General features: G+C 33.4%; 1 protein-coding gene across 2 annotated transcripts; it reads left to right on the forward strand.

Annotated features, from left to right (window-relative positions):
• The first annotated feature begins 223 nt into the window (after window positions 1-223).
• LOC111056433 (TBC1 domain family member 14) lies at window positions 224-27,468 on the forward strand. Of its 2 annotated transcripts, none has more exons than XM_039443764.1 (9): window positions 224-1,609; window positions 15,194-15,329; window positions 16,282-16,540; window positions 18,235-18,352; window positions 19,194-19,325; window positions 20,724-20,856; window positions 22,175-22,375; window positions 24,282-24,495; window positions 25,718-27,468. In XM_039443764.1, the coding sequence occupies exons 1-9, from the start codon at window positions 438-440 to the stop codon at window positions 25,897-25,899; spliced, it is 2,547 nt and encodes an 848-aa protein (XP_039299698.1). In that variant the 5' UTR covers window positions 224-437; the 3' UTR covers window positions 25,900-27,468. The 2 variants fall into 2 exon arrangements, with proteins under 2 accessions (XP_039299698.1, XP_039299705.1); XM_039443771.1 differs by lacking the exon at window positions 224-1,609 and adding an exon at window positions 8,104-8,144.
• Window positions 27,469-27,542: the final 74 nt, after the last annotated feature.

Raw genomic sequence — 27,542 nt, forward strand, 5'->3', positions numbered from 1 at the left:
AAAAAATAAATTGTAATTTAAGAGAAATACTTCTTATGCGGAAAAAACAGTAAACCAATAAATTATTGTCCTAAAATTTTTATTATTGCAATATAATATGAAACACAGTAGTGAATTGAACAAATATTACTGCACAGCACAAAAGTTCTTACAAGAATTCTCTATCTGGTTTGATTTTTTTGAAAGGGTTTACGCTAATATGTTGGTATTACTAATCCAGTCATTCGACGATTCTACAAAATGAAAATGACATTCTGTCTGTCTGTTTTCAACATGGCAGGTGGTTAGCTTAGTGTGTTTTATTTATTTATAATAATATTTGTAATGTTTTACTAATTGTGGGTTTGGTTGTGCTGTTTTTAAACTAATTATTATAAGTGATTATTCCCTTACAATACAGTCTGACTATATTGTATGCGATGTCGTGTTGAGATAAAATGAAAACCATATCTCCGGACTCGGATTACACTGATGTGCTGCAAGAATCTGACATTTCAAGCAAACGATTTACGGATTACGATAGAAATGAAGGTACGAAAAACAAGCATGATCAGAACTCTACATTAACGTCAAAAGTAATTTCCAAAGAATCTGAAAATCTCATTATTTGCAACGCTGACTTAGCAACCAGTCTCCATTCAGCGAGAAGTCGAACAACGATCACTCCAGGTCTTTATTTACAAAAAGTTTTCTTGAACAATATTTCTGAAAAATTGAAAAGTCAAAGTTTACCGACCTGTGCTCAAGATAAAAGCTATGGAGAGTTACATAACAGAGATGATTGTCAAGAGGAACTGTTGAAATGCTGTAATACTTTGAATAAGGATTTTATAGAGAATGGTGATTTGAATGGAACGAGTGATTCATGGTTTAAAACCTGGCCAGAAAGGGGGAATGACAAGTGTATAGTTAGGTCAAAATTGGATCAAAATTACCAAATTGGTAACATTACTGATCCGCTGGCGGATTCTAGCCTTGAAGAACATAACCAAAAAAACAAACCATGTAATAAAATTTCAAACTCTTGCTGCCATAAAAATGACAAGAATTCCTGTAACTCCCATTCAAAAGTAAATGGCCAAATTACTGCCGATACGTCTATTAAATGTGGAAATAGTAAATTTAGTGAAACATCACATCAAGAACCATCAATAATTGACCAAGAAACTGTAAATAAGCCTAACAAACCACTGCATGTAAATAAAGTTTTAGAAAGTGTACCCTTTGGCTACAGTCCCATCACAAAGCAACTCCATATTATCAAGAAACCTCCAAATTCAAATGCTGATGATAAAAATAGAAACATTTCGAAGAATCAGGAGAATTGTAATAGCAATACAAACGTAAATCTGGAAGAGACTAACAAAAATTATACAAGTGAAGCGAATAATTTGACTCGCGTTGCAACTGAAGCCAGTTCGTTTTCTAGTACTGTTTCAAGTTTGAGCGATGTATCACCTTCAACAAACGATGATTCTGCATTGGGAAGTCTTTTGGGAGTGGAGAATGATAATTGTTCTCTTGCATCTATTGGCGAGTGCAGCGTTTTATCAGAGGAGTCAACCGGTGCAAAACCAAAAAAGAAGAGCTTGACTGGATTTTTTAGCAGGTAAGATTCCATATATTTTATGATATATCTTATGTATATCTAAATTGGTTTAGCATCAAGAATCTTACTTGCGGCACTACAGTCCGTCGTGTGGGCCTTGGCAACCATCACTAAGCCTCTCCACCAATCCCTACCAGCCTCTCCTTCCCATGACTCACAAATCTTCTTGCCCGTCAACAAGCCCATCAAGAGTCTCTTCTGCTCTATAAGTACTAACCACCTCTCCTGGGTCTTGTTCTCATTCAACATTGGTTTATTATTGGATAACTATCCTCGGAGTAAGGCTTTGAGCTTTAAATTCAGCATCAAAGGGCAACCCACCCTGACTAATGACAATGTTGTCATATCCGTGAAGCAAGATTTAGTCGAAAGGAGATCCAACATTGATATAAAGTTTGAGCTTTTGTACGTATAAAAGTGGTGATTCATATCCTCTCTTAAATGATAGACTCATTCACACTGAATCACGTACGATTATTTAGTAGTCTAATTCATATTAGTTTATGACAAAGATATTACTGTGAGTCAATCTTGCTGCTCCAAAATTCACTCCCATGCGCGCGTGTTTGTTTAAATATTGTCACTTTGCACCCAGAACCGACTATAAAGCTTTTCAGGTTTAATTTATTAATCATGAATCAGAACAGCAGAGAGTACTGGACCTCATGGCACCGTTATTGGAACCACCTCTCGATGTAATCGGCAACCTTCTTCTGTGAAAGCCAAATCAAATCTAGCCTCTTTTCTTAAGAGCTTTTCTCGAAAGTTAGCGAGCAAGCCAGGTTTCTCAATCAGGGTCAGGTACACTCAATCAAATGTCTTTGAGAGATCGCTTACAGTAGGTAATTCAATCGAACTCTGATTTTCATAATCCTCTGAAAAAGTGAACAAGAGAGAGTACATAAGTAAAAATTTCAAATGTTTCAGGAAATAGAACATACTTTTTATTTGAATAATATTAGTGTTAGTTTTCTAATCTCTGATACTTTATTGGAAATAGCTATTACTTCTAAGAATAATACCCCATTACAAGACTGAACTTGTGCAACAAGAAGGGTTTAATTTTAATCACTTGTAAATCCAACTTTCAAACATACTTAATACGTCTACGAAAAATTTTTATTTTATTAAAAATCATTTAATGAATAAATATCATAATCTTTTCTGAAATCTGTATTGATTTGCTGAGCTTAGACTGTGATCACCTTGGTATTGATAAAAGCTGTTAGATGGAATCAGCTATTTCACTTAGATTTTTCTACTTTCCACTTTTTCAATTTGAACCCAGTTTAAATATATAAAATAATATGCATAATATAAATAAAATCATCATACAGGAACGATATTTGTTATTGTGCAAACTGCATATATATTGGCTGTATTGAGTTTTGTAAAAATCTTCCAATGTAGCCTATAAAGTTTCCATCATTACAATGAAACTCAAAATAATACTAGGCAGACACCACAGCCACAAAGTGGCGCTTGCTTTGTTAAATTTTTCAGTTACTGGAATCAAAAGCAATTAAGTCCCAGCAGTTCCGTAAAATTTATTCAAAATGTGGCGCTACCATATTTATTATTATTATTATATATTTTTTATTTATTATTATACCATACATTTTCACTCAATTAGCATTTATGGTGTAATTAGCAGCATATTTTTTTGCAAAATACAAATGAAACCTGTATAGGCCTATGTAGGGCAGCCAACCTTTGTTCTGGTACAAAAATCTAATGCAATTTGGTCCAATCATCATATACATGATTGACTGTCGTAAGTTTTTCAAAAATATAATTTAAAAAGTAGACCAATTATTAGCTATGTTGGTATCTATCTAATCTAATAACTAACGATGATGTAAGTAATACTGAATTTAACAAACTTGAAAATTATCAGTTATTTTGCACTTAGTTTCCATGAACAGTATAGCATCTGTCCTTGACACAAGGCACAGTGATTTTTGTTTTAGACAATTTAAAGCTCCTTGAAGAGACGCAAGAAGCGGAAAATTGCAATTTCACTCCATGTGATTGCAGTTCACTCCCTTCAATAGATTTTTTTGTTTTGGTTAGGCGTTGCAAGCAAATTTTGTGGCAATGAAATGTCAATTTCAAGAAGTTTATTGTTGAACATTAACAAAACACCCATTTCGGAAAATCTTTGGCAAAAATCTAAGTATGCTTACGAAATATCTTTTAGGTTACTATTTCTCTACACTATTAATAATGACATAATGATTAATACATTTTTAATAGTTTTTTTTAATTTGCAAAAATAAAAGAAATCGTATCCTTGTATTCACATTTTTGCGTCAAGAACATTAATATTAGATGGACTGGTGGTTTACAATAACTGCATATAATTCATAATAATCATGTGACAGTTATTCCTAACAGATAGCCGTAATATGATGTTTGCACATTTTTAAAGTTGTTATCACTAACTGATACGTTAATGTTGAAACCTGTTATTTAAGTGCGTTGGTTTAGATTTCTCTTGTGTGACTTCAATCTTGGTTCAAGATTACCTATCCTCAATAAATTGCAACTATACTGAAAACCAAATCTGCTAAAATTTGTCACATAGTGCTTAGTACCGTACTTTATGTATAAGTTACTGTGTACCTATATCCTTTAAAACTCGACTATAGATAAAGTAATCTTGCAGGCCTTTGCTCTTCATCTTCGATGTGCTTTTCGATATTTGTAGAAACATTAATCTTCTGCCAGTAGTACTATTGAATGAAACGTTTTTCAATTATCATTTCAGCTGTACTTATTTGATGAGTAATCTATTTTCCATTGCATTTCACTCTTCGATATTACGAGTTATTAAATTTAGAGTAGATTTCTCTGTTTTTAATAGTGTTCGAAGAATACTTACCGTACAGTAGTTCAGATTCTCATTTATTAAAGAGTATATAGCTTATGATTAATGATGATTTATGATTATGATAATTAGTAGTCTGATCGTAGTTTCAAATATGTAGCCGCCAATCATCATTATGTTATTCATTAATATATTGTTGTATTATTGGATATCAAACTAGGCGTTGCTTCTAATATATGTGCAGTCTTATATTATTTCATGAGCAAAATACACTGAATTTTTATATCTGCATGATATACAGAGTGGGTTAAAAGTCCGAGAACGGCTTAATATCTCATACACAAAGGTAATTTGACGGTGGGTGTGATTGGGGATCCCACTCATATTGAAAATACTACTTTACTATGACTCTGAAAATCTGGTCCGCCATCTTGGATCCGCCATGTTGAATGCAACTTTATTTGTTTAAATAGGAAGGTGGTCATGCGATACATAATTTCGATACGGAATTTCAAGAAAAAATGAATGGCGAAAACCGCATATCGATATCTTGAACCGTTCAGAAGATAATCACATTATTAATCAATACCATGTAAATCAGAAATGAAGTACAAAAGTGGTATTGATTAATAATGTGAATATCTTGTAAACGGTTTGAGATATCGTTGTGCAGTTTTCGCCATTCCTTTTTTCTTAAAATTCCGTATCGAAATCATGCATTGCATGACAACCTTCCTATTTAAAAAAATAAAGTTGCATTCAACATGGCGGATCGAAGATGGCGGACCAGATTTTCAAAGTCATAATAAAGTAGTATTTTCAATTTGAGTATGATCCCCAATCACACCCACCGTCAAATCACCTTTGTCTATGAGATATTAAGCCGTTCTCGGACTTTTTACCCACTCTGTATAATTATATTGTTCCCACAAAATTCCACTTTAGAATCGATAAATTATTCATGACGTCGCGCTGATGCGGAAGATACCTTTATATTTACTGTATTACATTCCTTTATTGTAATGATAATATTATAGAGGCCTATTGCAAATGCATTTTTTGTAATCAAATATTTTTTAGAGTTATAAATGGGCATTATTTTGAAATTAACTCATTTTGATAAAGAAAATTATTTCACCCAACAGTATAGTTCCGAAATATTGATGTAATGAATAGACTATGAGTGAAATATGAGAAATATTGAAATTACCAGTTCCTTAGTAGGCCTACATTTGTATAGGTAACGTATTTTCACATTATTTGTACTCATTCATTCATTCCATGTCTGTGCAAGCAGACAAATTCTCTGTATATTCTAGTGCTAAATTTCCGAAAATTGGCTGCCTATTGAGCTACATACAGTAGGCTATATTAGTATAGTGAGGTCCACTTTATAATGGCAATTTGATTACCATTGGTGTTGCTATCCTTGTCTATAATTCGTCAAAGCAGATAGCGCTATACTTTTTTAGCTCCCCGACGTTGCCAGATCGCTTTTGAACAATAAGGTAGAAATATAATTAATTAACAGAATATTTTATCTCAATTATTATAAAAATGTATTATTTAATTATTAAAAAAATAATTTCTTTGAGGATTAAATGCAATTGAATATTTTAAATAAGAATGAACAATTAATATTATCAATTATTTTTACACCAGTTATACCGGTATTAGCTATCATCTATAGAAGGTAGTGGCAAGGCAGAGTATCGGTAACGTTGTTCTCCCATTTTTTTCTTTACTGCCATCGCCATTATAACGTGGACCTCACTAAAGTTAGTTTAGTATTACATTAATTATTGTACCAAGTGGTAATTAATTATTATTAAACATACCATGTATTTTCCAATTTTTCAGTACAGTAGGCCTACGCCTACCAAACTTATGAATGGAATAGAAATAAGAAATGTCGTGTAAAATCTTTGGAATATGCAATGATTCTCAAAAATTGAACCAATAAAAAACCTGAATGCAACAGTATTTTTAATTGTGAAGGAAACAAATAGATTATTGCGTAGAATGAGAGCAGAGCAATGATGAATCATTATTATTTTTTGATATTGGAATGTTATCTGGTGTATGCGGCCATGTGGCCAGGCGGCTATCATTAATGTGGTAGTGTGCTGTTCCGCATCCAAAAACAATACGACACTCATTTTTGATACCGTATATTTAAAGCTTTTTTGCCAATAAATAAGACTCAGTAATAATACTGTACTGATCGTTGAGTAGAATGAGTGAATATTGTGAGTAGGCCTATATATTAATTCATTATACTTATACGTATTTGTATGATTTCTCTTTCTATTCATTCATTCATTTATACAATAAGTATACATTATCAAAATGATAGGGAGAGGAAAAATAAGGTAACCTTCTGCTATTCCTCTCCCAGATTTAGATAACACATAGTCCAAAATAGGTTAAGTCTTGTAGTTCTTCAATTCACAAAAATAAAAACTGTTCACAAATTTAGATCCAGTTGCACAAACTGGACAGAGTTTAATCTCGGTTCAATTTTTCCAATTTATTGTTGATTGTCGCCTTTACGGAGTTTTAGAAAAATGAAGAAGGTCTCCATTTGAGTGAGTAATATTTAAGTTTATTGCTACATAACAAAACACGTGAAAAAGTAGAACCAGAACATGTTTTGCCAAAATCTAGAACCAATAACACTTATGCCAAGAATCAATCATGTTTTATTGTGATGCGCAGTTTTCTATTATAGATCTTTCATCTGTGGTTGTCTAGTTCAACGTGTTTTGTTGCTATTCTACATAATTAGGTTGTGGCTGATTTTTTCGTGTGTTGATTTTGACCTTTGGTCAGTCTTAGTAGGCAATAAGATATCAATAATGATTCATAGTATAAATTTCTTATTGGTTCGGTTAATGAATAATAGTAGCAGCCGAAACAAACGAAAATTTCTCTATCATAATGGTAACAACCGAGTATTCCGTTTCTCTATGATAATAATAAGCTTGGCTGATAATAAATTTATGTTATTGGACCAATTTGTGGGAAATGCCAATATTTCAGTAAAATAGATAACTGCCTCATGGTTACAAAATATTGATTAAACATATTTTAGGGAATACCATAATTGCAGTAAAATTTATTACAAAGTCGGTGAATATTTCCTCATGTTCAATAACTCATTATTTGAAGATGAAACAATTGACCAGTATTTTTGCTTCAATATCGGAATAATGCAAAGGAAACTGAATTTTGTCAATAAGTGATCCATTCACTTCAAATATTCTCTCGAGCTTCGGCAATAGACGAACATTTTCCATTGAAGCGTGTTCTTCTATGATAACACGATATAAAAAAATCCATTTAAATGTTCAACTTAGTTGAAAATTCAAGGCTAGTAGTGTCTTTTCTGTTTTTTGTTTTTATCTTAGTTTTGCTATTAGGATGACGTTGTACAAAAATAAATTCTACCTCCGAAGCGCTTATAAGATGTAATACTATAGTTGTGATATTATAGGATTTATTATTAATCTTATGTAGTGTGAGATTTCATCTGATAAATAGCCTTCAGAGACTGTTTGTAGTGTGAATAGTTGAAGTCAGTGTGAAGGCTATTTCGGATTCGTGTGAGGTGGTTAGATAGGAATTTGTTAACAAGGCTGATTCACTTCGTAGATGGTGTTCATTTAAACAAGTTTGAATGGAAGTCAATGAAAAGTGTAATAGGTAGGAGGAGGCTATCGCTTTCTGTTCTTGTCTTGTACTCATATATATAATATAAGTTTCACTTTTTGAAAGTATTTAAAATACTGTTGCTACTTTTTTCTATTGAATTAGATATACTGTAAATAAAGAATTGATCACTAATGTTTCAAAGCAAAAATGGTGGTTCCAAGTATTTAAAAACTAAAGTATGGAATGATCTGGTGATGAATAGATTATCATAATGCATATCTAGTTGAAAGATAATCTATGACTCTTAGATCATTTTCATTGATTGCAAATACTTCGGGGAAGCGATTGGCTTCGTGGTCGCGCTGATAAGCTATCGATAAGATAAGTTAGATTAGATCCATTAGTCTGCTACTCCCGTTCTACGGGTGACCACTTTGAGAGCCGAACTTCTCTAAATAATACCATTTATGAGTTAAAAATCGCTTCCTAGTAGTTCAGAACCCATCGAAAGCTGCAGGTCCATTCATCTCACATCATTATCAGTTTCATTACCCAAGCGGAGCGTGCGTGGAGGCGCGTATATCTGTACGCACCTTAACACTATCACAGATCAATTAGAACATTTATACTGAGTAAACATTTGAGTAAACACGGCGGTAACTAGACCCTACCTATACAATATAATTGAAAGTTTGATTTTTCTATAATTTAAAGTAAAGCACACTTCAAGTGTCAAATGTTGAACATAAGTAAAATGTTATAAAATTAGAACTCTTCAAGACCAAAACAGAAATGCTCATGAAAAAGTCTGCATCTAAAATTAGACAATAAATTTAATATTTTTTTTCTCTAATAGACTACATGAAATTTCATGCTTTTTTCACAATCCATAAGACAATAAATTAGTAATGATTTGTTGAAGCTTGATACAAATTGCGAAGAACTAAAAAAAATCTGGTGTGACGCACTCACACAACTTTCCTTGCCGTTATGAAAATTGATCAACTGACGCTAGTGTTCCCGCGCATCTAAATTAGTCAACTATTCGAAGATCTAAGCCAGCTGGTGACAGGACAATAACGCTGCAGACACATGAAGTCTGCTATCTGTTCATAGTGAAAGATTTAATAGAATTAACACTTGCCAACAGTTTGCAAATTGAATAATCTTATTTTCTCGAAATTCGAGCTTATTTCCAATTTTAGGTGAAAATGTTACTGGACATTAATTGTAGAGATTTTCATGCCTAATATTTTCAACTTGGAATTTTTTGTTTAAATTGTATCTGAAGCCTGATAATTGGGAATCTAAAATCAAACTTTGCATAGATGGGGCGGAGCTCCTGGAATTTTTACAGATATGGGACTAGTGGCAGTTGATAGAGCTTATCAATGACTTTTATAGGTATGAATTTGATCAAAATCGTTAGAGCCGTTTTCGAGAAAATCGCGAAAAACCCTGTTTTTACAACATTTTAGCCGCCATCTTGAATTGCATTTGATCGAAATTGTTCGTGTCGGATCCTTATAGGGGAAGGACCTGGAGTTCCAAATTTCAAGTCATTCCGTTGAATGGGAGACGAGATATCGTGTACACAGACGCACATACACACACACACACACACACACACACACACACACACACACACACACACACACACACACACACACACACACACATACAGACCAATACCCAAAAACCACTTTTTTGGACTCAGGGGACCTTGAACTTGAAACGTATAGAAATTGGGGTACCTTAATTTTTTTCGGAAAGCAATACTTTCCTTACCTATGGTAATAGGGCAAGGAAAGTAAAAAATACTAGTGTATCCTATACTATACATTGCCGTTTGATAAATTTGTTTGAAAGTTTAAGAATTCAGTTATCGAGAATTCTATATCGAATTCTCGATAACTTAATTCACGTAAATTTATTTCACATCTTAATGGAAATATATAACACTAGCCGGTGGTTAAATTGTAACCGTGATTAATTTCACGAGAACCAATCAGAGAAGCCGTATATTCAAAAACGCCTTCTCTGATTGGCTTGCGTGAAATTAATCACGGTTAAAATTTAACCGGCTGTTGTGCAGCCGGGCCTTAAACACTTGATAACTAAAACTTTGAAGAAAATACTACGATCTTTCAAATATATAACAAAAATGTTGCAATTAGCCTTGTTTGCAGTCTTCTTTGATACTTTTCACATTTTTTATTGACCTTTCTTTTGTCTGTAGTAACATTAATTTGTAAAATCATAACGGGAGAACATTTATTTATCACATTTCATCAGCCCAATCAGTCCCACTCTCACTTTCTACATCCCACACAGCGAGCTTAAATCCTCCTAACAAGAAGATTATCGGAGGGGCTTGAAAGCATACATCAAAGCTGATTCCAAGTACCCACACGCATAGTGAATTGCATTGCAGCCAGTAGCTGTAGGAGAATGAATAAATTGATAGTTGTTAGAATGCGGGTGTTGCTGTCGGAAGTATACAGCATACAGCAGGTTTCATGGTCAACTTGAAAGGTCGCATCTCATATATTGTACAAGTACTATACTGTATTTTATAATGCTTGTTCACATGTGCGTTGCTTTGAATTCGCTTTGATATTATTAAAAAGTACTGTATTATTAGGTATAATACTATTGTTTTTAGTTATGTTATACATCATTTATTGTAACTAGACTTGTTACATAACTTACAGAAGGATAAATATATTTTACAATTATTATCGGTCAACAAATTTTGTTATATGAATAAAAATATAAATCTCAGTACCCTTTTAAATTATTTTGTCACAACATGTTTCGGACACTAATGCCATTTTCAAGCCATTTTAATTTTGTTGTATGACATTTACTGAATTTTAAATAGCCTATACCGTAGCGTCAATTCCTGTTTTCATTTTTTCTTTACAGGGCTACTACTATTATTGAAATGAAATGAAAATTATTTAGCACCCTTTCACATATTTGATTAATGCATAACATATTTTGACTCATAAGAGCCATTTTGAAACACAAATACATTTTTCCCCGAATGCAAATAAATACTTTTCATTTGCATTTGAAAATGGCTCTTATTATTATGAGTCGAAACATGCTTTGCATTAATCAATTATGAAAGGGCACTGAATGATTTTTATTTCATTTCAATAATAGTAGTAGCCCTGTAAAGAAAAAATGAAAACGGCAATTGACGCTACGGTATAGGCTATTTGAAATCCAATAAATGTAATTCTTATAACAAATAATACATTACTGAATGATTTTTATTTCACAAATTTCCAAAATACAGTATTTCCCAATAATATGATGTTGTAAATTCCCTATCACCCTCAGTTTTTATGAAATAGGATTCTTAGCTCAATTTTCATTCAAACTTTTCAATTGAATTGTTATGAGAAGAAGAATTCATGGATTTTAGGAGGTACTGGGTTCGATTCCCGGGCTGACAAATAATTTTTGAATAGTAGCGCTCATCGAATTTCCATCTAGCTGTTTACCCTGTAGTCAATATTTGCAGTAGCAGAAGTATTCGGGGTGAATTACAGCATTTAATTTGGATTTTCGTTTAAAAATGATAATTTATTTGTTTTTTTTTCATAATAAGAAGACTATCTTCTTGATAATATTGTCTCTCAGAAAGTATAACTTGAGTAACGAGCGCTTGATTCTCCTGTTGAAAGGGTGACTCTTCCTGATAATCACTAGTAACCCTCAGTGATGTGCTTTCAAAAGCACTTTCCAGTGGTTCTGTTTTAATAATTAGTCTCATTCGAATGAGAATATTGTCATAACACCCGTATTAGTTTGAGTTGAAAGTGCATTGCCCTAGTCGTCTAGTTTGAATGGAAGTTTGTGCTACTTATGAAGATCATTTATGCATCCACCATTCTTGTTCAGGAACTGAATAGGTTGAAATTCAATTTGGATACTACCAATCTATGGCTTCCACGTGAGAACGTTTTTTTAGAGTTGCTGCATGCAACTAATCCTCTTGACACAGTCCCTGCGTTTCGCTTCCTAAACTGAATTCCCTTCCGGATGCCAAAAATCTCAGAACTCGATCTACTATAATTATGTTGACATTTCTAGAATTGTTGAAAATTGTTTTCAATTTTGAAACAATAATATTAAGATGAGTTGAAAATTGTTTAACAGTACATCCTGGGCATCTTGTGATGTGAAGGATTTCATGATTTGGTATGGATGAATATTTGAACATCTTTCTACAGTAGTATACTAGTAGTTCTGTGAACAGTAGACCTCACGCAGTATTCTCATCCACAAGTACCTGATTTAAAATATAGACCTTATGGAAATACAGCAATAGACTGGCTTCTCCACACATCTGTGTAATTACTTGTCAGCTGACTTATGATTAATAATTCCATAGTCTGATCTTTACTCTTATATTGGCGTATGAAGGAGGCTCCTTTTTCCTTTTATATTATCCTTGAAATGCAAAATTTCCAAAAACCTTGTATATACGTCGACGCCCAATTAAAAGAGGAACATACCTGTCAAATTTCATGAAAATCTATTACCGCGTTTCGCCGTAAATGCGCAACATATAAACATTTAAACATTAAAACATTAAGAGAAATGCCAAACCGTCGACTTGAATCTTAGACCTCACTTCGCTCGGTCAATAATAGCATTATCTATATTGTAATAAGGTAAGAATAATAAGCCAGGAACTGGCTTATAGAACACTCATGGGATAGGATCATGAATGACAGTATGACACATCATAGCGTCGGAACTACTAGACTGATTAACTTGAAATTTTGCATATAGATTATTGATTTACCGAGGATGGTTATTTTCAATTCTTCAAGATTTCAATAGGTCAAGTTTTTTTAATTGGACCCTTGCGGAGCACGGGTTACCTGCTAGTTAGTTATAAAATTAATTATAGGAGACAAAACATTTTTATTCATTGTGCACTAGAAATGCAATATAACTTACTTACTGTTTCTCTTAGCTGCAGATTCAAATCCTAATCTATTTTTTTCAATTTGCTTATTGAGTGTGGTGAATTTATTATTTACAATTTTCATTAAATTGGAGATTGATAAAAATTATCCATAGTAACTACTAGTGAATATTAAATAGCTTGAGTAAGAGTTACAAAGTGCATCCCGCCAGTATATTCTTATACAACCTTTAACAATGTGGCCCGGTTGCACAAAAATCAGTTAAATTTTAACCGTGATTAATTTCACAAGAACCAATCAGAGAAGGCTTTTTTGAATAGACGGCTTCTCAGATTGGCTCTCGTGGAATTAATCACGATTAAAATTTAACCGGCTTTTGTGCAACCGGCAACTGTGTCTTGTAAATTGATAATATAAAATACTCAATCAAGGAATGATGTTTGTATGATTGCCTTTATTTGCTTGGAAAATTGAGGTAAAATGTGATGTTATCAATTCATGGATAACTAAAACCGCTCTTTGTAGCCATGACATTTAAGTTCAACTCTCACGTGAGAAAATCCACTTCAATCAGCTTGAAGAACAAAATTATCGTACGGCTACTTAGAATTGATCCCAATGCACCATCGAATTGCATAACAATATTTATCTGAAGTACAGTAACAGTAACTGAACTTGGCGGTTATGAAGATGACGATTGATCATATTAAATACTTTTTCTAGTAGAATTCAGTAAAGGCTTTCCTCTTGTTTTTGTTTGAGGTTCACATAGTTGGAAGAAAATTTTCTTTTGCATTTTCTGTTGTTGAAATAATTTCTACAATGTATTTTGCCTTTATCACTTACAAGCTACGTTTTCTTTGCTATTCACCCGATATGCAGAAAATATTTTTAATATTAAAAATTGAAAACGTTCAAGGCATTACCCATAAAACCTATGATTGTATCTGTATTTGAACCTCCAAAACCTTGAAAACCTGGGATGGCATCGATCTAAAACAAAATACTCATAGATAACGACTCCTGGCATTCTGTCAAACAATCTGTTTTACAATTTTCTCATGAAACTCGTTCTTGAAGTGTTTGTCAAATCACTGAAACTTGTTTTTGTGTGAGTCCTTTCATTCTTTTCTTTTGAAAAACTGGTTCTATGATCACATGATTAACTTGCAGTATTGTGGTGAGAAGGGCTGACGTTTTCTGGTATAGGTCTTCGTCAAATATTTGCCTGTTCAGAAAATTTTGTTTGTGTAGTATCATAGTTAATTAATAGGATTGGATTTTTGTATACGGTATGCTTCCAATCAGATTTCATTAAGACCATAGATTAACTAAAAACAGATCTGTGGTATAGGCTATAACTGTAAAATTATTATCAGTGTAGCATTTACCATCTTGTAAAGATACTAGTAAATGAAAACTAATATAACTAATATCTTGTAAAGATTTTTCTTCATTATTTTTTTATGGAAAAAATTTGTCACAATTTTATTTACTACTACTACCTATTCTTCTCACTTGTTTTGGCTTTATTTATATTTTTATTGAAAATAATTGAATACTTCATTTTGTGTTCTGAGAACTGTCTCATTCACAATTTTAGTATCAAATGCTGAGAGTTTTTTTGAACCCAGATATAGATAGAATAAACAAACTACTGGTCAAGAGGCAGTCTAATACCGATAAGATGAATACTTTCCTCTCTTTGACCATCGTGATCCTTCCTCATCAATATATCATCTAGCAGATAACACTGATGAGATTTGACAGAAATATTGATAAAAAGATTCATTGCAATTTATTTCTAGAACGAAGCCCTATTAAGCGTATAGCCAATTGATGGATCTTTGAATGCAAACTGCCTGTGATATGTTTCCTGTCCTTTGTCACTCTATAACCGTTGCAAGTTGCAGCAAGATAACGTAGGCGTTATGAAATTCTATTGTTGACAAATACGATACATCGTGACCTGATATTCGTATTTCCTGTTCTGTTTATTCACCACAGTATCAATAATAGTATAGTTGTAATTCACGGTTGTTGTTCTGTATGATTATTGAGGTCTACTGTTTGTTTCTATTTTTATATTTATTCTGTTTTTATAATCGTTTTTACTATCAAATTTTTGTATTTTATGTTATTTTTTAGAAATGTTTTCAACTGGAAGAGCTCTGGATCGCAGTGTGGAGATGACCACGTTGGAGCGGCCAATAGCAATGGCTGGAAACTGTTTGGTAGAAACTCTTCGCCCTCTCGGAGCTGTCAAAACATCAATCCCTGTGAGGTAGGTCAAGCAGCATTCACTATAAGCAAATACATAACGGGATTCCATTCACTCTGACATTGTTACCTTTTCAATCAATGTGCTCCAAGTACTTGATTAATGAGTTTACTCAGTGACCCACTGAATTTACTTGGTTCGTTTAATGATTAGTAAATGATTATTAATCATGTTAGTTCTAAAACAAGCCTAGATCTCTTATATGTGCATCATACTCAGGAACAAAAATGGCTTGAAGAAATACCTCAAGATGAGTCACAACACAACTATGTAGCACTTCTGTTGTATTATAAAATAAATATAAATTAAATGTTATCCCTCATTTATTTTTAATACAATTGTCACTATTAATAAACATAATCAAAGCCTTTCTAAAGTGAGGTTAACTTTATTATACGTACAACGGATTTGTATTCATTGTAAATATGCTTCCTGTTCAATCTAAGCTGACAGTTTAATGTGAATCTCACTGTAGACTACATAAATATTTATAATAAATATTTCATTTGCAATCGAGGTCATGTCCCATACAATCAATATGTTACAATCAGTCAATTGAGTTACAATCAATATGACATAGTCTAGATATCATGAACACAATAAGAAATAAAACAATAAAAATTGCATGACAACGTAAAGCGGGCCATTCACTATCTGACATTCTGCTCCAACTACTTTGGCCAACAACTTTGGATTTTTCACCACTCACGCTCCGGCTGGTCAGTGAAACATCCCCACTCAAGTTGCAGAACCTGAATAGGCGGCTGCATGTTCGTCCAAGTCAATTGAACAGTTCATCAGACTTGCGACAGCATTAGCCCCGCCCATAACAACCCCATTCGACGTTAAATCCAAGGACCTCAAGTTGGAAAAAATATCGGATAGTGAATGGCCCGCTTTATTCAGTCTCACTGTGTACTTTGAAAAGTTCAATTTGTAATTGTGTTGTTGGCAGTCGGACGCCGGCAGTATAGCGACGCCCGATTCTCCGCGCAGTGTGAAGTCGTCGACGAGCAGCGTCGGCAGTGGGTGGAGGGGGGCGGGGCCAGGGGCGGTGGCGGGGCCAGGAGGGCGGTGCCACGAGAGCATGGTGGTGAGTAGTGCGGCGCTCATCCAGCTCGACCGCCCCGCATCTCTGCCCGCCAAGAGTAACGATGAACTGGAGAAGCACCGCAGCGAGTACCAAGCCATGGTCGAAGCCGCTAGGAGAAAAGGTGACTGTCATTCTTTCTAAACTAGGTTGCCGGGTCCCGTTTAATACCAAGTGATCAAAAAGTCTCTCCGCAGTTTCTGCGTTCTGTTTTACCTGCATTGTGTGTTCTGTATAGAAACCCGTTTGACAAGTTACTCCCCCTCTACTGTAATGAATGTACATGTAAGTTTGATAAATTAAAACCATGTTATTGTTATAAATACTGGTTTTTGAGGGATTAACTGTCTTTTTGTATATATTTCACTGCGGAGGAACTTTTTGAACACCCTATAGTATAGGTACATTGCTTGCTTAATAGAATAGGATGGTGGCTCAGTGGAGCGCAACATTTTGAAATAATGTCATTTCTATGAATAAATTCATGGAACTAGTATTTTATTTGCGGAAAAGCAAGTATTCAGTATCACAGACATTTATTTCAGCTATTCCATAAGCACAAAATCGAAATTATGATCAATGATTCTACAATCTAAATACTGATAATGTTTGCAAGTATTCTTTTTCAGAATAGCTTTCTCATCATAATATAATATTTTTATACTATTGAATTTCTACATCCATTACGAACTTTGGTCATACATTATAATGATACTTTGGTCACCTCACAAAACCGTATTATGAGTGAAGCACTAATTTGACAATTCACCAGTCAATAAACTGTGGCGGAGACTAAACTATACTAAACTGCTATGTTACATCAAGTTTCAACACTGAAATGACGACTTCCAGTATCATTATTATTTGTAGTCTCATTTTAGTATAGTCTGCAAATCGTTATTCAAGTTTTAAAACTTGATATTTCGATGTACAGATGTAGAGATTAATAATACAATTTTTGAATGTAGTAGTTTAATCAGAAAATTACAGTTTTGCTGTGGCATTACTTTGAAAATGACGTTAGTGTCTTCTAAAAAAGAATAAAGGGTACTAGTGATTCTATAAAAAAATCATCTTAGGAATTTATTGTAGTATACCCATATCAAGTTGGCTAGAAATGGCTATCCTTGTGATTATCACATAATAATATAATTATCGAAATGGCGTCATAAAGAAATAAAAATTATCAGTTATTTTGACTGACAATGCAGACTGAGCACAAACTCAATATTCAATTCAGAAGTTTATCATTTTTATTGATGTCGGACTATTTCGCTGTTTTCTATTACTTACTGTCTTACTGGGTATTATTGACTTACTTAAACATGGACTCCCACATTATTTGCTTTTTTATTGTTATAACCCATTCCGTACAATAGCCTTGAATACTTGAAAGAGAAAGTATTTTTCAATCAATATTTGATAACTTCACTTTAAACGATTCATATCAGCTCTGTAATTATCTAGTGTGGCTGCTTCCACATCACTTTTGCCTCAAAATAGGTCAAATAATGTTCATTTCACATCACTTCTCTCTATCCTGTACATTAGATCAACTGTTTTTGTGAGTCTGGGAATTGATTGTGTTTATTCTGTCAGTGATTGGGTAACGATTGATTCAAGATAATAGTATCAACAGCAATATTGTGTTTCTAGAAAATTCTTATCTGTCTGTGAGGTCGCGCATGATTGACATTATTCTGTGATCAGAGGCATAATAAATTGTGTTGATTTTTGCAGTTTTCAGTTAGCCGTGAGTTATTAGGTATTGAGTGTTTGGTGACAAAATGAAGTTCAACTTATTTTGTAACTGTTTAGAACTGAAAGAGGCGAAGCACAGAAAAAGACAGTTGCAAGCTCAATTGAGACTGGAAGAGCTGCAAGCACAGGCGGCTCGCACCTGGAACCAAGACATCTTGCCAAAATGGGATACTATGTGAGTTGAATACAACACGCTTATTTAAATACTAGACATTTTGAATGAAAAAGACTAAGAAGTTGTCAAAAAACCACTGATTTATTGATAATTAGAAAGACCGGTTTCGGTTATTACACCATTGTCAATCTCTGATAAATTGTATTTATCTAGATTCAATTGGAATAGAATGAGATTTCTAGAAATATAGAATGATGCTTACTTTTGCAATGACCATTAAATGATTTAGAAATTTTCTAGACCAATATCTTTCATGAATTCAACAATCATAAAGAAATCAAATACCTTCCTACTTATACAGAATTGCAGTAAAAACTTAAAATTTTAATTGGCGTTGCCAGCAAAACCTAAGTTTAAGTGCAAGCAACGAAATGTATGTAATAATAATAATATGGAAAATAATATGATATAAAATATAATAAATTGATATGTAGGTATTTTTTTAATCATAATAGTAATTATTAGTAATTTGGTGATTGTAATGAATTGCAGAATGTATTGCACTTTATACTTGAATTTAATTGTTTTCCAAGAAAATCTGACAAACTGAAAGATGATGATATTCGACATTTAATTTGGTTTTGATGATCATGTGTTATTCTATTACTTATATTATTTGATTTATATTGACGTAAATAGTTTGTTAGGTTAGACTTGAATATTTATCGTTTTTGTTGTTGTAGGTTGAACAACAGGAAAGCGTAGATGATGGTATTAGCTATAGAATTAGGTTTTGAAGATACTGTGTTGTATTATTACTGTATATTATTTGATTTACATTGAAATAAATAAATTTTTAGGTTAGGTTAGACTTGAATATTTATCGTTTTTGTTGTTGTAGGTTGAACAGCAGGAAAGCGAGAGATCTGTGGTGGCAGGGTGTACCGCCCTGTGTTCGAGGCAGGGTCTGGAAATTGGCCATAGGCAACGAATTGAATCTCACACATCAGTTGTACGACATCTGCTGTTTAAGGTGAGTGCATTTTTTATTATTATTTTACTTGACAATACTGTATTGTAATTATATAATAATTTAGATTTAGTAATATTGACATGTCACCAGTCATATGAGTGAAACTCAAAAACTTGATGTAATGTGACAATGAATGAATGAATAAATAAATATAGTGCAAATCAGCTTCGATCATTTTGATCTTTCCCACTGATTTTATAACGTGAATCTCACTTGAGGATGTCAGTGTCAAAACTGACCTTATTCCCCTATTCGCTATTCGTATTTTCCTTCTAATATTGATGTCAAACAACTTTTCGACAGAATATACAGAGTGGCCCAAAAATGATAGCTTTTTTACTATAACTTGAACATAAATATTATTACCAACATAAATATTATTTTTTAATATTATTACCAACATAAATATTATTTTTTCACATTTCTGAGTTTGTTAGAAACTATCCAATTTCATAAAACGTCGTGATTAACAGTATAACATGTTGAGAGTTTTAAAGGCATAAAGCTGTATCACGTCACCTTACGTCGAGGACTTAATCACGTCGGGGACTTTAAAGCACTGATGCGTGTACTGGTTCTACGTTTATATATCAACCACCGTAGGTGTGTCCGTAATGCGATTGGTTACTGCATTTGGGGCTACAAGATGAGTGAAAAGTTGTAAATCTACTGGGTGTCCACATACGGTGGTCCATCCAGAAAAACGTAGAGGCTACCAGCATTACTGCTTCCAAGTCCCCAACCCCTCATCAGGTGGTGAGATTCAGCTGTGGGTCTTCCCAGCCTGTTGCAATACCACTTCTGTTAATTATGAAATTCTTTTGAATTTGCAATTCAAGAAACTCATAATTGTTGAAAAGTTAGGCGGGATGCACATCGGAGAAACGCATTTCGTGAAGCCCTCTTTCATGAAACTTGTTTCATGCAATCCGTTTCACTCGCGCATGCATACAAAAGAAAAATCTAATCCTGCTTAATCTAATCAGTCGATTGCGAGCAACTTTCGTTTCACGTTTCCTGAAACTTTTTTCACGAAACGCGTTTCTCCGGTGTGCATCCCGCCTAAGGGTTATGCTAAAAATCATTAAGTTATAATCATTTAGAAACCGACTTTTTTTGGGACCATTGTCACATTTAAAATTAACCATCCTTATGAATATTAATTCTATTCTTGGAATCATTAATGCTCATATAATACTTATTTGACAAAATGAATGTTAATAATTGAACAACTGAAGTTGAACTAGAAAACTTTTAACTACAATTTTAAAACAGTTAAATTTGAGATTTGTTCGACAATAAAACTTGAACTAGTAACTCAAATTTTAAAATATTTATATTTGATTACTATGATTGATTTTATGGGTTTCAAATAATTCAATGATTTTTTGGTTTCAGAGCTCAAGATATGTTGAGAACAGCAAGTGAGGGAAATTACGATAAATCAACTGAAGACAATAAAGAATCGAGTGTACAACTCATTCAGTTGGATATCAGCAGAACGTTCCCAAATCTGTGCATATTCCAGCAGGTAATTTATACACTCAGAATGTTCCATTTTATAAACTAGTAAAAAATTTGAAAAAACTATTGTTGCAATCACAGTTTTTGTTATTATTCAACGGGAATCACGGGAGTCAGATACTTTCCTGGCTGTAATTATTGTCTATTCTATTGAAATTGATATCTCATAATAATTACATAAATGTTGTAATGACAAAACATTATTTCTTGAAGTTTGATCAATGCGTTACAATTCGTTTCTTAAACATTATTGAATCTTAAATGTGTTCAATTTGGTGAATTGACTTTGGATGGGATCAATTTCAATAGTTTTCTTCAACGAATACTTTTTATTTTTCATTTTAATGTTGAAACTTTCATTTTTCCATGCTCCATTTTAATATAATTTGTTTAGCATCACAACTATAAATGAAATTTGATGAATAATAAATTTTACTTTATTACTGTGTAAAACATTCTGTGTAAACATCAAGAGTCACTTTCTTATAGCAGTTTTTTAAAAGATTTCATCAAGACATTCTGTAATGTAAATACATACTGAAACGAATATCTTGACATTCGAAAAAGTATAGTTTAGTAAGTAAAGCCTTCTACAGCAAAATATTCATTTCGTATATGAGTGGAGTAGGTTGGGGTGGTATAATTAATTTTGACCTTGCATCCAAAAAGCTCCACCAAAAATGTTTATTGGCGATTGGTGCCCTATAACAATTCAATAACTAAACTTTACTTACTAGGTACTTTATTAAATGTATTAAAACTTGACTAAACTTCATTAACTAACCTACACTTTTGAACGTACAGAATGCTCAAGTCTCACGTCTCTTGGCGACCAGACTTGAGTATCCTAGGTGTCGAGAAGTGGAATAGTGTGAATATAAACAGAAACAGATTGAAATTTGTTGAAAAAAGTGGTAAAACTTTTCATTTTATACCATTTAAAAAAGCTTTATAAGAGGATTTGAAGTGGAATAGTGTGAATATAAACAAAAACAAATTGAAGTTTGTTGAAGTCAAGTCGAAAGGTCCAAATTGCAAGGTACTTGCGACTGGAGTCGTACGATTTGAGACGCAGTATTGAGAGTAGAGCCATAGAGAAAATAGAATAAGAAGATATATCATGATAAAGGGCGTTTATATTCCAAATTTCACGGTTAACTCAAGCCAACAGTTCTAAGTAGTTCTTTTTCGTGAAGCTATATGTCGCTGGTAGTCTCTCATACTGTACCGTTCTTAATATGATATATTTCCTCTATGGTAGAGCCTTTGGTTTGACTTGTGCGTAATTTGAATGTGCATGTATTTGAATGTTGTGCTGTTGGCAGGGAGGTCCCTACTACGACATGCTGCACTGCCTGCTGGGCGCATACGTGTGCTACCGACCGGACGTCGGCTATGTGCAAGGCATGTCCTTCCTAGCGGCTGTGCTCATCCTCAACATGGACGTCGCCGACGCCTTTGTCTGCTTTGCCAACCTCCTCAATCGGCCCTGTCACATGGCCTTCTTCAGTCTCAATCAATCTCTGGTCAGCCATGCTCTACATTTTTCTCATGCATGTAACTATTGTCATTTTTAGTGTAACTATAGAGAAACAATAGCGTAAGTAGATATCCCATGATATACGCCGTTTATGTAGCAACTTTTACTGTTAACTCAAGCCGATTAATGTCGATTACTGTTGATTATTTTTGATTTTTACTGTTTTGTTGGGGTGAGAGTGTATGAACGGCACAATATGAGAGACTACCAGCGTGACACAACTTTACAGGAAAGAATTACGTGGACTGTCGGCTTGAGTTAACATTGAAAATTGCGACATAAACGCCCTATACCATGGGATATCTACTTATGCTATTGTTTTTCTATGGTGTAACCCTCATTACTAGAAGAGAACTATAGAATGACCATGATGCAGCTCGATGTGATGGCTAAATTTCAATTTTTACCGAAGGTCAATAGACTTTATTCTCCTCTTCAATTTCCTTCTCTATGATTACGGATTTCCTTGCTGTATTATTCGCTACTCTGAACAGAAAACTTTCACACATGGACAAATTCCAGGCTGGAAAGATATCGTTTTACGAACAGTGCAAATAAAAACAGCTGAACTCATTTTGAGTTCGGAAAAGTCAAGGTCACTCGTGATACCCGTCCCGAAAGGGACCACTTTCCGATCACCAATAGTTTCAGTGTATTTTAAATGAGATGTTCATGAGATAAATAGTATATTTCGCACCTAGAGCAGAAAATGAGATTTTCCGGCTCGAAATCGGTTTTCAAGTCCGAGGACTAGAAAATATTGAGAGCCGGAAAAACATTTTTGCCCGTGGTGCGAACGATATTTTTCGCCACACTACAGGTATTGCTGACAAAATAAATAAAGAATACAAAATAAATAAAGAATACAAAATAAATAAAGAATACAAAATAAATAATACTTGTTATCGTACCTATCTCTTGATTTTAGTGGTAGAAGATTTGCAGTCAGGATTTCAGATTCTTTTAAAATTTCACTTGGAATATCACGGGCGTCGTCATCTTCAAGCATTTTTGGAAATTTGGAATGCGCTAATCAACAATAAATAATTGAATAAAAATGGTTGCGAAGCGAATGCTGAATTAGTTTGATTCGAAACTCGAACTGAAATCATGGCGACTTTGTTGAAGATAGTGGACACTCGCCCGATCTAGCGGATGACTTATTAACTACGGACTTCCATGTTAGCGGCTAGAAAGAGTACGTTTTCCGGTCTAGGCCGGAAAGAAACCCTTTTCTGACGTCAGACGAGAGTCGTCTGCAAACAAGATCTACGTAGGGACTGGAAAACAGCTGCTTTCTGTGCAGTCTGGCGAAAAATGTTCAGCTGAGGGATGGACCCTCCTCGTGCGCTAACTAGAGATGGCATTGATAATTGATAAGAAGTCTGATCAGCTATTTCTATTCGCAATATTTGATATTTTTAATATGGACGATGTTGAAACACGTGAAGTTGCGTAGCCTATTCAATCATTTGTTGTTGTTTACTAATTCACATATTATTTGATAATATTGTGGATCGAAAAATATCGTACGTTACTTGGCCGTGAATGTCTCTTGCAGCACTTGCATGAAATTCCAGCCCCAGCTTAGCATCGACTGGAAACATCATGCTCGCCATGCAAACGGCCACTTCCTGGCCACGTGATTTGAATAACTATTTCGCCACACTAGAAAGTAGAGAGTTGTTTTTCGTACGTCATAAGGAAGTCGAAAATGTTCGGTCTCCGACAAGATCAGCTGGAGCGCAGTTTAATTATCCATTAATTCAGCTGGAGCACAGTGTAATTTTTTACTTATTCTTAATTTGTCCAGTATCATACCAATAAAAATTTGAAATTCTTGATTCTCCATTATTGTTTGATGAATAAATATTATTTTTGTCATTTTGCAGATGCAAGCTTACTATGCTGCATACAACGATCTTCTCTGTGAAAATCTGCCGCAAATCTACATGCACTTCAAGGATTCCAGCCTGACTCCAGACCTCTACCTGTTGGATTGGATATACACAGTCTTCACTAAGGCTATGAACCTCGATCTTGCCTGTCGAGTTTGGGATATCTTTCTTAGGGATGGAGAAGAGTTCATTTTCAGAACTGCATTAGGTAATTCAAAATTACCATTTACAATACTCTATGTTTACATCAACACTAATCTATTATTTTCAAATGAAATCCAAATTGAAAGCAGTTTCTTCTGAAATATTGAACATACAAACAATCAAGTGTGCCTTTTTTAATATGTATTCATCCATCAAGTGTAATCCATGAAGTACACTTTTTATTCAACTATCATAGGATTGCAACAGGCCGCCATTTTGGCCATTTAAAATTTTGTTTCTTGAATAACTCAGAAACCGTTGATTATACAGAAACTTAACAAGAATAACTTTTTTTAGTAAATTTAATTACCTATCGATTGGTTTTTAAGATTGGACCAATATTAACTGAGATATGGCTACCTTAGTGATAGGTGACCACTGAAAGTTTGTTTCAGTGCAAACCAAGGTATGCTAATTGAGTCGCCTCAGTGATGCAACAATCTCAATTTGCATTGCATGTTAATAGTAAGCGATTTCAGGTCACTTCAAACAATAAAATAACGTTACATAACCCTCTAAAGGTGGGTCACCAACCACTAAAGCTGCCATATCTCAGTTAGTATTGGTCCTATCTTAAAACGTCTGGTATCAATCAATAGGCAATTAAATAATTTACTAAAACAAGTTATTTTTGTAAAGTTTTTGTAAAACTGTCGGTTTCTGAGTTATTTAAAATGGCCGCTATTTTGTTTTATGAATTTGAAAAATTATCATAATTTTTTTGGAGCTTTGTCTAGCTGTTATAAATGATTATGCAGTTTCAATTTCGTATGTTTGACAACTATTTTTTAGAAAAAAATAAGTGAAAAAAGCAAAATGGCCGCTGTGTGAGTAACTGAAGACTTTCGGACAATTTAAATATGATATTTAGATATGTTTTTCACCCAGGAACAATGCCCTAGAGTATTGGTAGCGAGTTCGTAAACACTCTGTATAGTAAATGTGTGTGCTTACCTCTTATCAATGTAATAATTTTCCACATCCACTGTTCTAAACACTATTGCCATTTCTGAGCGCCCACTTTCAGCTATACCGATTCGGCTTTCATTCCACTTTCAGTTTACCATAGAAAGCTATCTATAATAATGATAATGCTATCTATGCTATCTTTTTTCTATGGCTATACCCATTCGGCTTTGAAGATTGATTTCACCCTTCGCCTTTCCTCGACTTGTCAATTAAAAAATTCAGAAACTGCATTGTGTATTGTGGCTTGTTACTTGCAGGTGTTCTACACCTCTGCAAAGACACTCTGCTGGAAATGGACTTCATCCACGGCTCCAAGTACCTAACCAAGCTGCCCGAAGATTTGCCAGCCGATCAGCTGTTCAAGTCGATTGCGTCTGTCAAGATGACAGTCGGCAAGCAGTCATTTGAAGATCTATTAGCATTCCATTCGCAAGCCTGAAAGGAGCTCTCTCCATTAGTGTAGTGTTACTACGGTATTTCTAAACGAATTTTTATACATAATGTATTGTTGATTGATAGGCTGAAATTTTCTCCATCATTTGTTTTCTATTGAACAAATAGGAGATGCCTTTAAATTTTGTTTTACAATCATTGTATATTTAACTTGACTTTTTTATACTTCCCTTGAATTTGCAAACTATTTTTTATCTGTACTGTACATAAAATTAGACTTTGCTCAATTTGTAGATCTGTTCACTAATTTTTCCCTCAGCAATATATTTCAGAGCTAAGTTTGTAACCAATGAAATTCATGGAAATTTTTTAAAAATTATAATTTTGTGCCATATTGAATCAAATAGTGTCAGCAGCATTCATGTAAACTAAGCTCCGTCGATATGATTTTTAGATCATCAAATTTTATGCATCCCAATAAACTTGTTTAGTTGTACTCTTTTTCTTAATTGAGTTGATGGCTCTCTATCTCTCTCTTTGTGATGGAGTAAACCCTTATCTTGAAAAATCCTTGATGCGTTTAGTATTAATTATTGTGTTAACACTGACATCACATTTTTATTGGAATGACTTGACTTAATGTTTAACTTGTTGAACTGATTTTAAAATATAAAATATTGCAGACTTGTAAATCTATTGCGTCCGTATTTGTTTGAATTGTACCATAAATAATATCATGAAAAATGTAAACTTGTCATCTAACACTTGACCTACGGATATGAGATCTAAATGATCATTATCCAAAGAAGAGAAAATTCTTCAGTTGGATGAAATCCTTTCAATCTACAAGGGAATCATAAAGTGTGTAAGCATTCAATAAATGACCAGGTCATCATAAGAGAACTGTAAGGATTCACCTCTCCTTCGTTTATTCAAATTAAATGAAGTTTATTATTTGTGCTTATATACTGGACATTGTATTAATTTCAATGGTACTCCTATTACACATAAAATGATAATTTTGTTACCCAATACGTTTTTATTGCTGGTCTATTATTTAAAAAAGGAACAAACTATGCTAAAAATAGATTTTTGTGATGCACTGATATTAATTTTGAATTGGTGTTTAGTATTGATTTTGATCGTAATCTAATACCATTATTATTGTTTGATTTCAAAACCTTATGATTATAATATTGCTTTATATATCTTTATCACTTTTAACTTTGTTGAATATATTCATTTTAAAATTGGTTTTATGAGATAAACTTCTTCAGTTTATAATTTCATATATTTATAATTAATTTATAATGACGTATTGGATGGAATATCATGTCAATGAAATAGATATTATTACATGAAAGAATACTCCCAACTGGATTGTGATAGCTTTTATTGAACTATAAATGTTATTTATTTATTGAAATGTTATCTTGTATATTGTCACGTTATTCTTTAAGAAATTTAAATACCTATATTCATTTGTAAATATGATTTGAATGTTCAGTTTAATGATAAAGTTATTTGTAATTGAGATGTTTAAATGATTGAATTGATATATTCATCGTTCAATTAATTATTATTGTTGAAAGAATAAAGAATTCCGATAGAAAAATGCCTTGTCTTGTTTATTCTTATCAAGACTACTAGGAATAATTGCTTGAAATATTGAACAAATTTAATCAACGT

Source organism: Nilaparvata lugens, chromosome 1, assembly GCF_014356525.2.
Source record: "Nilaparvata lugens isolate BPH chromosome 1, ASM1435652v1, whole genome shotgun sequence".
Lineage (NCBI taxonomy): Eukaryota > Metazoa > Arthropoda > Insecta > Hemiptera > Delphacidae > Nilaparvata > Nilaparvata lugens.

Bases quoted from the DNA above. Each gene is read 5' to 3' on its own strand.
- LOC111056433 (XM_039443764.1), top strand. From the start codon at position 438: ATGAAAACCATATCTCCGGACTCGGATTACACTGATGTGCTGCAAGAA. The intron at 15,330-16,281 runs GTAGGTCAAGCA...TGTTGTTGGCAG, and splicing joins AAAACATCAATCCCTGTGAG to TCGGACGCCGGCAGTATAGC. The intron at 16,541-18,234 runs GTGACTGTCATT...GTAACTGTTTAG, and splicing joins CGAAGCCGCTAGGAGAAAAG to AACTGAAAGAGGCGAAGCAC.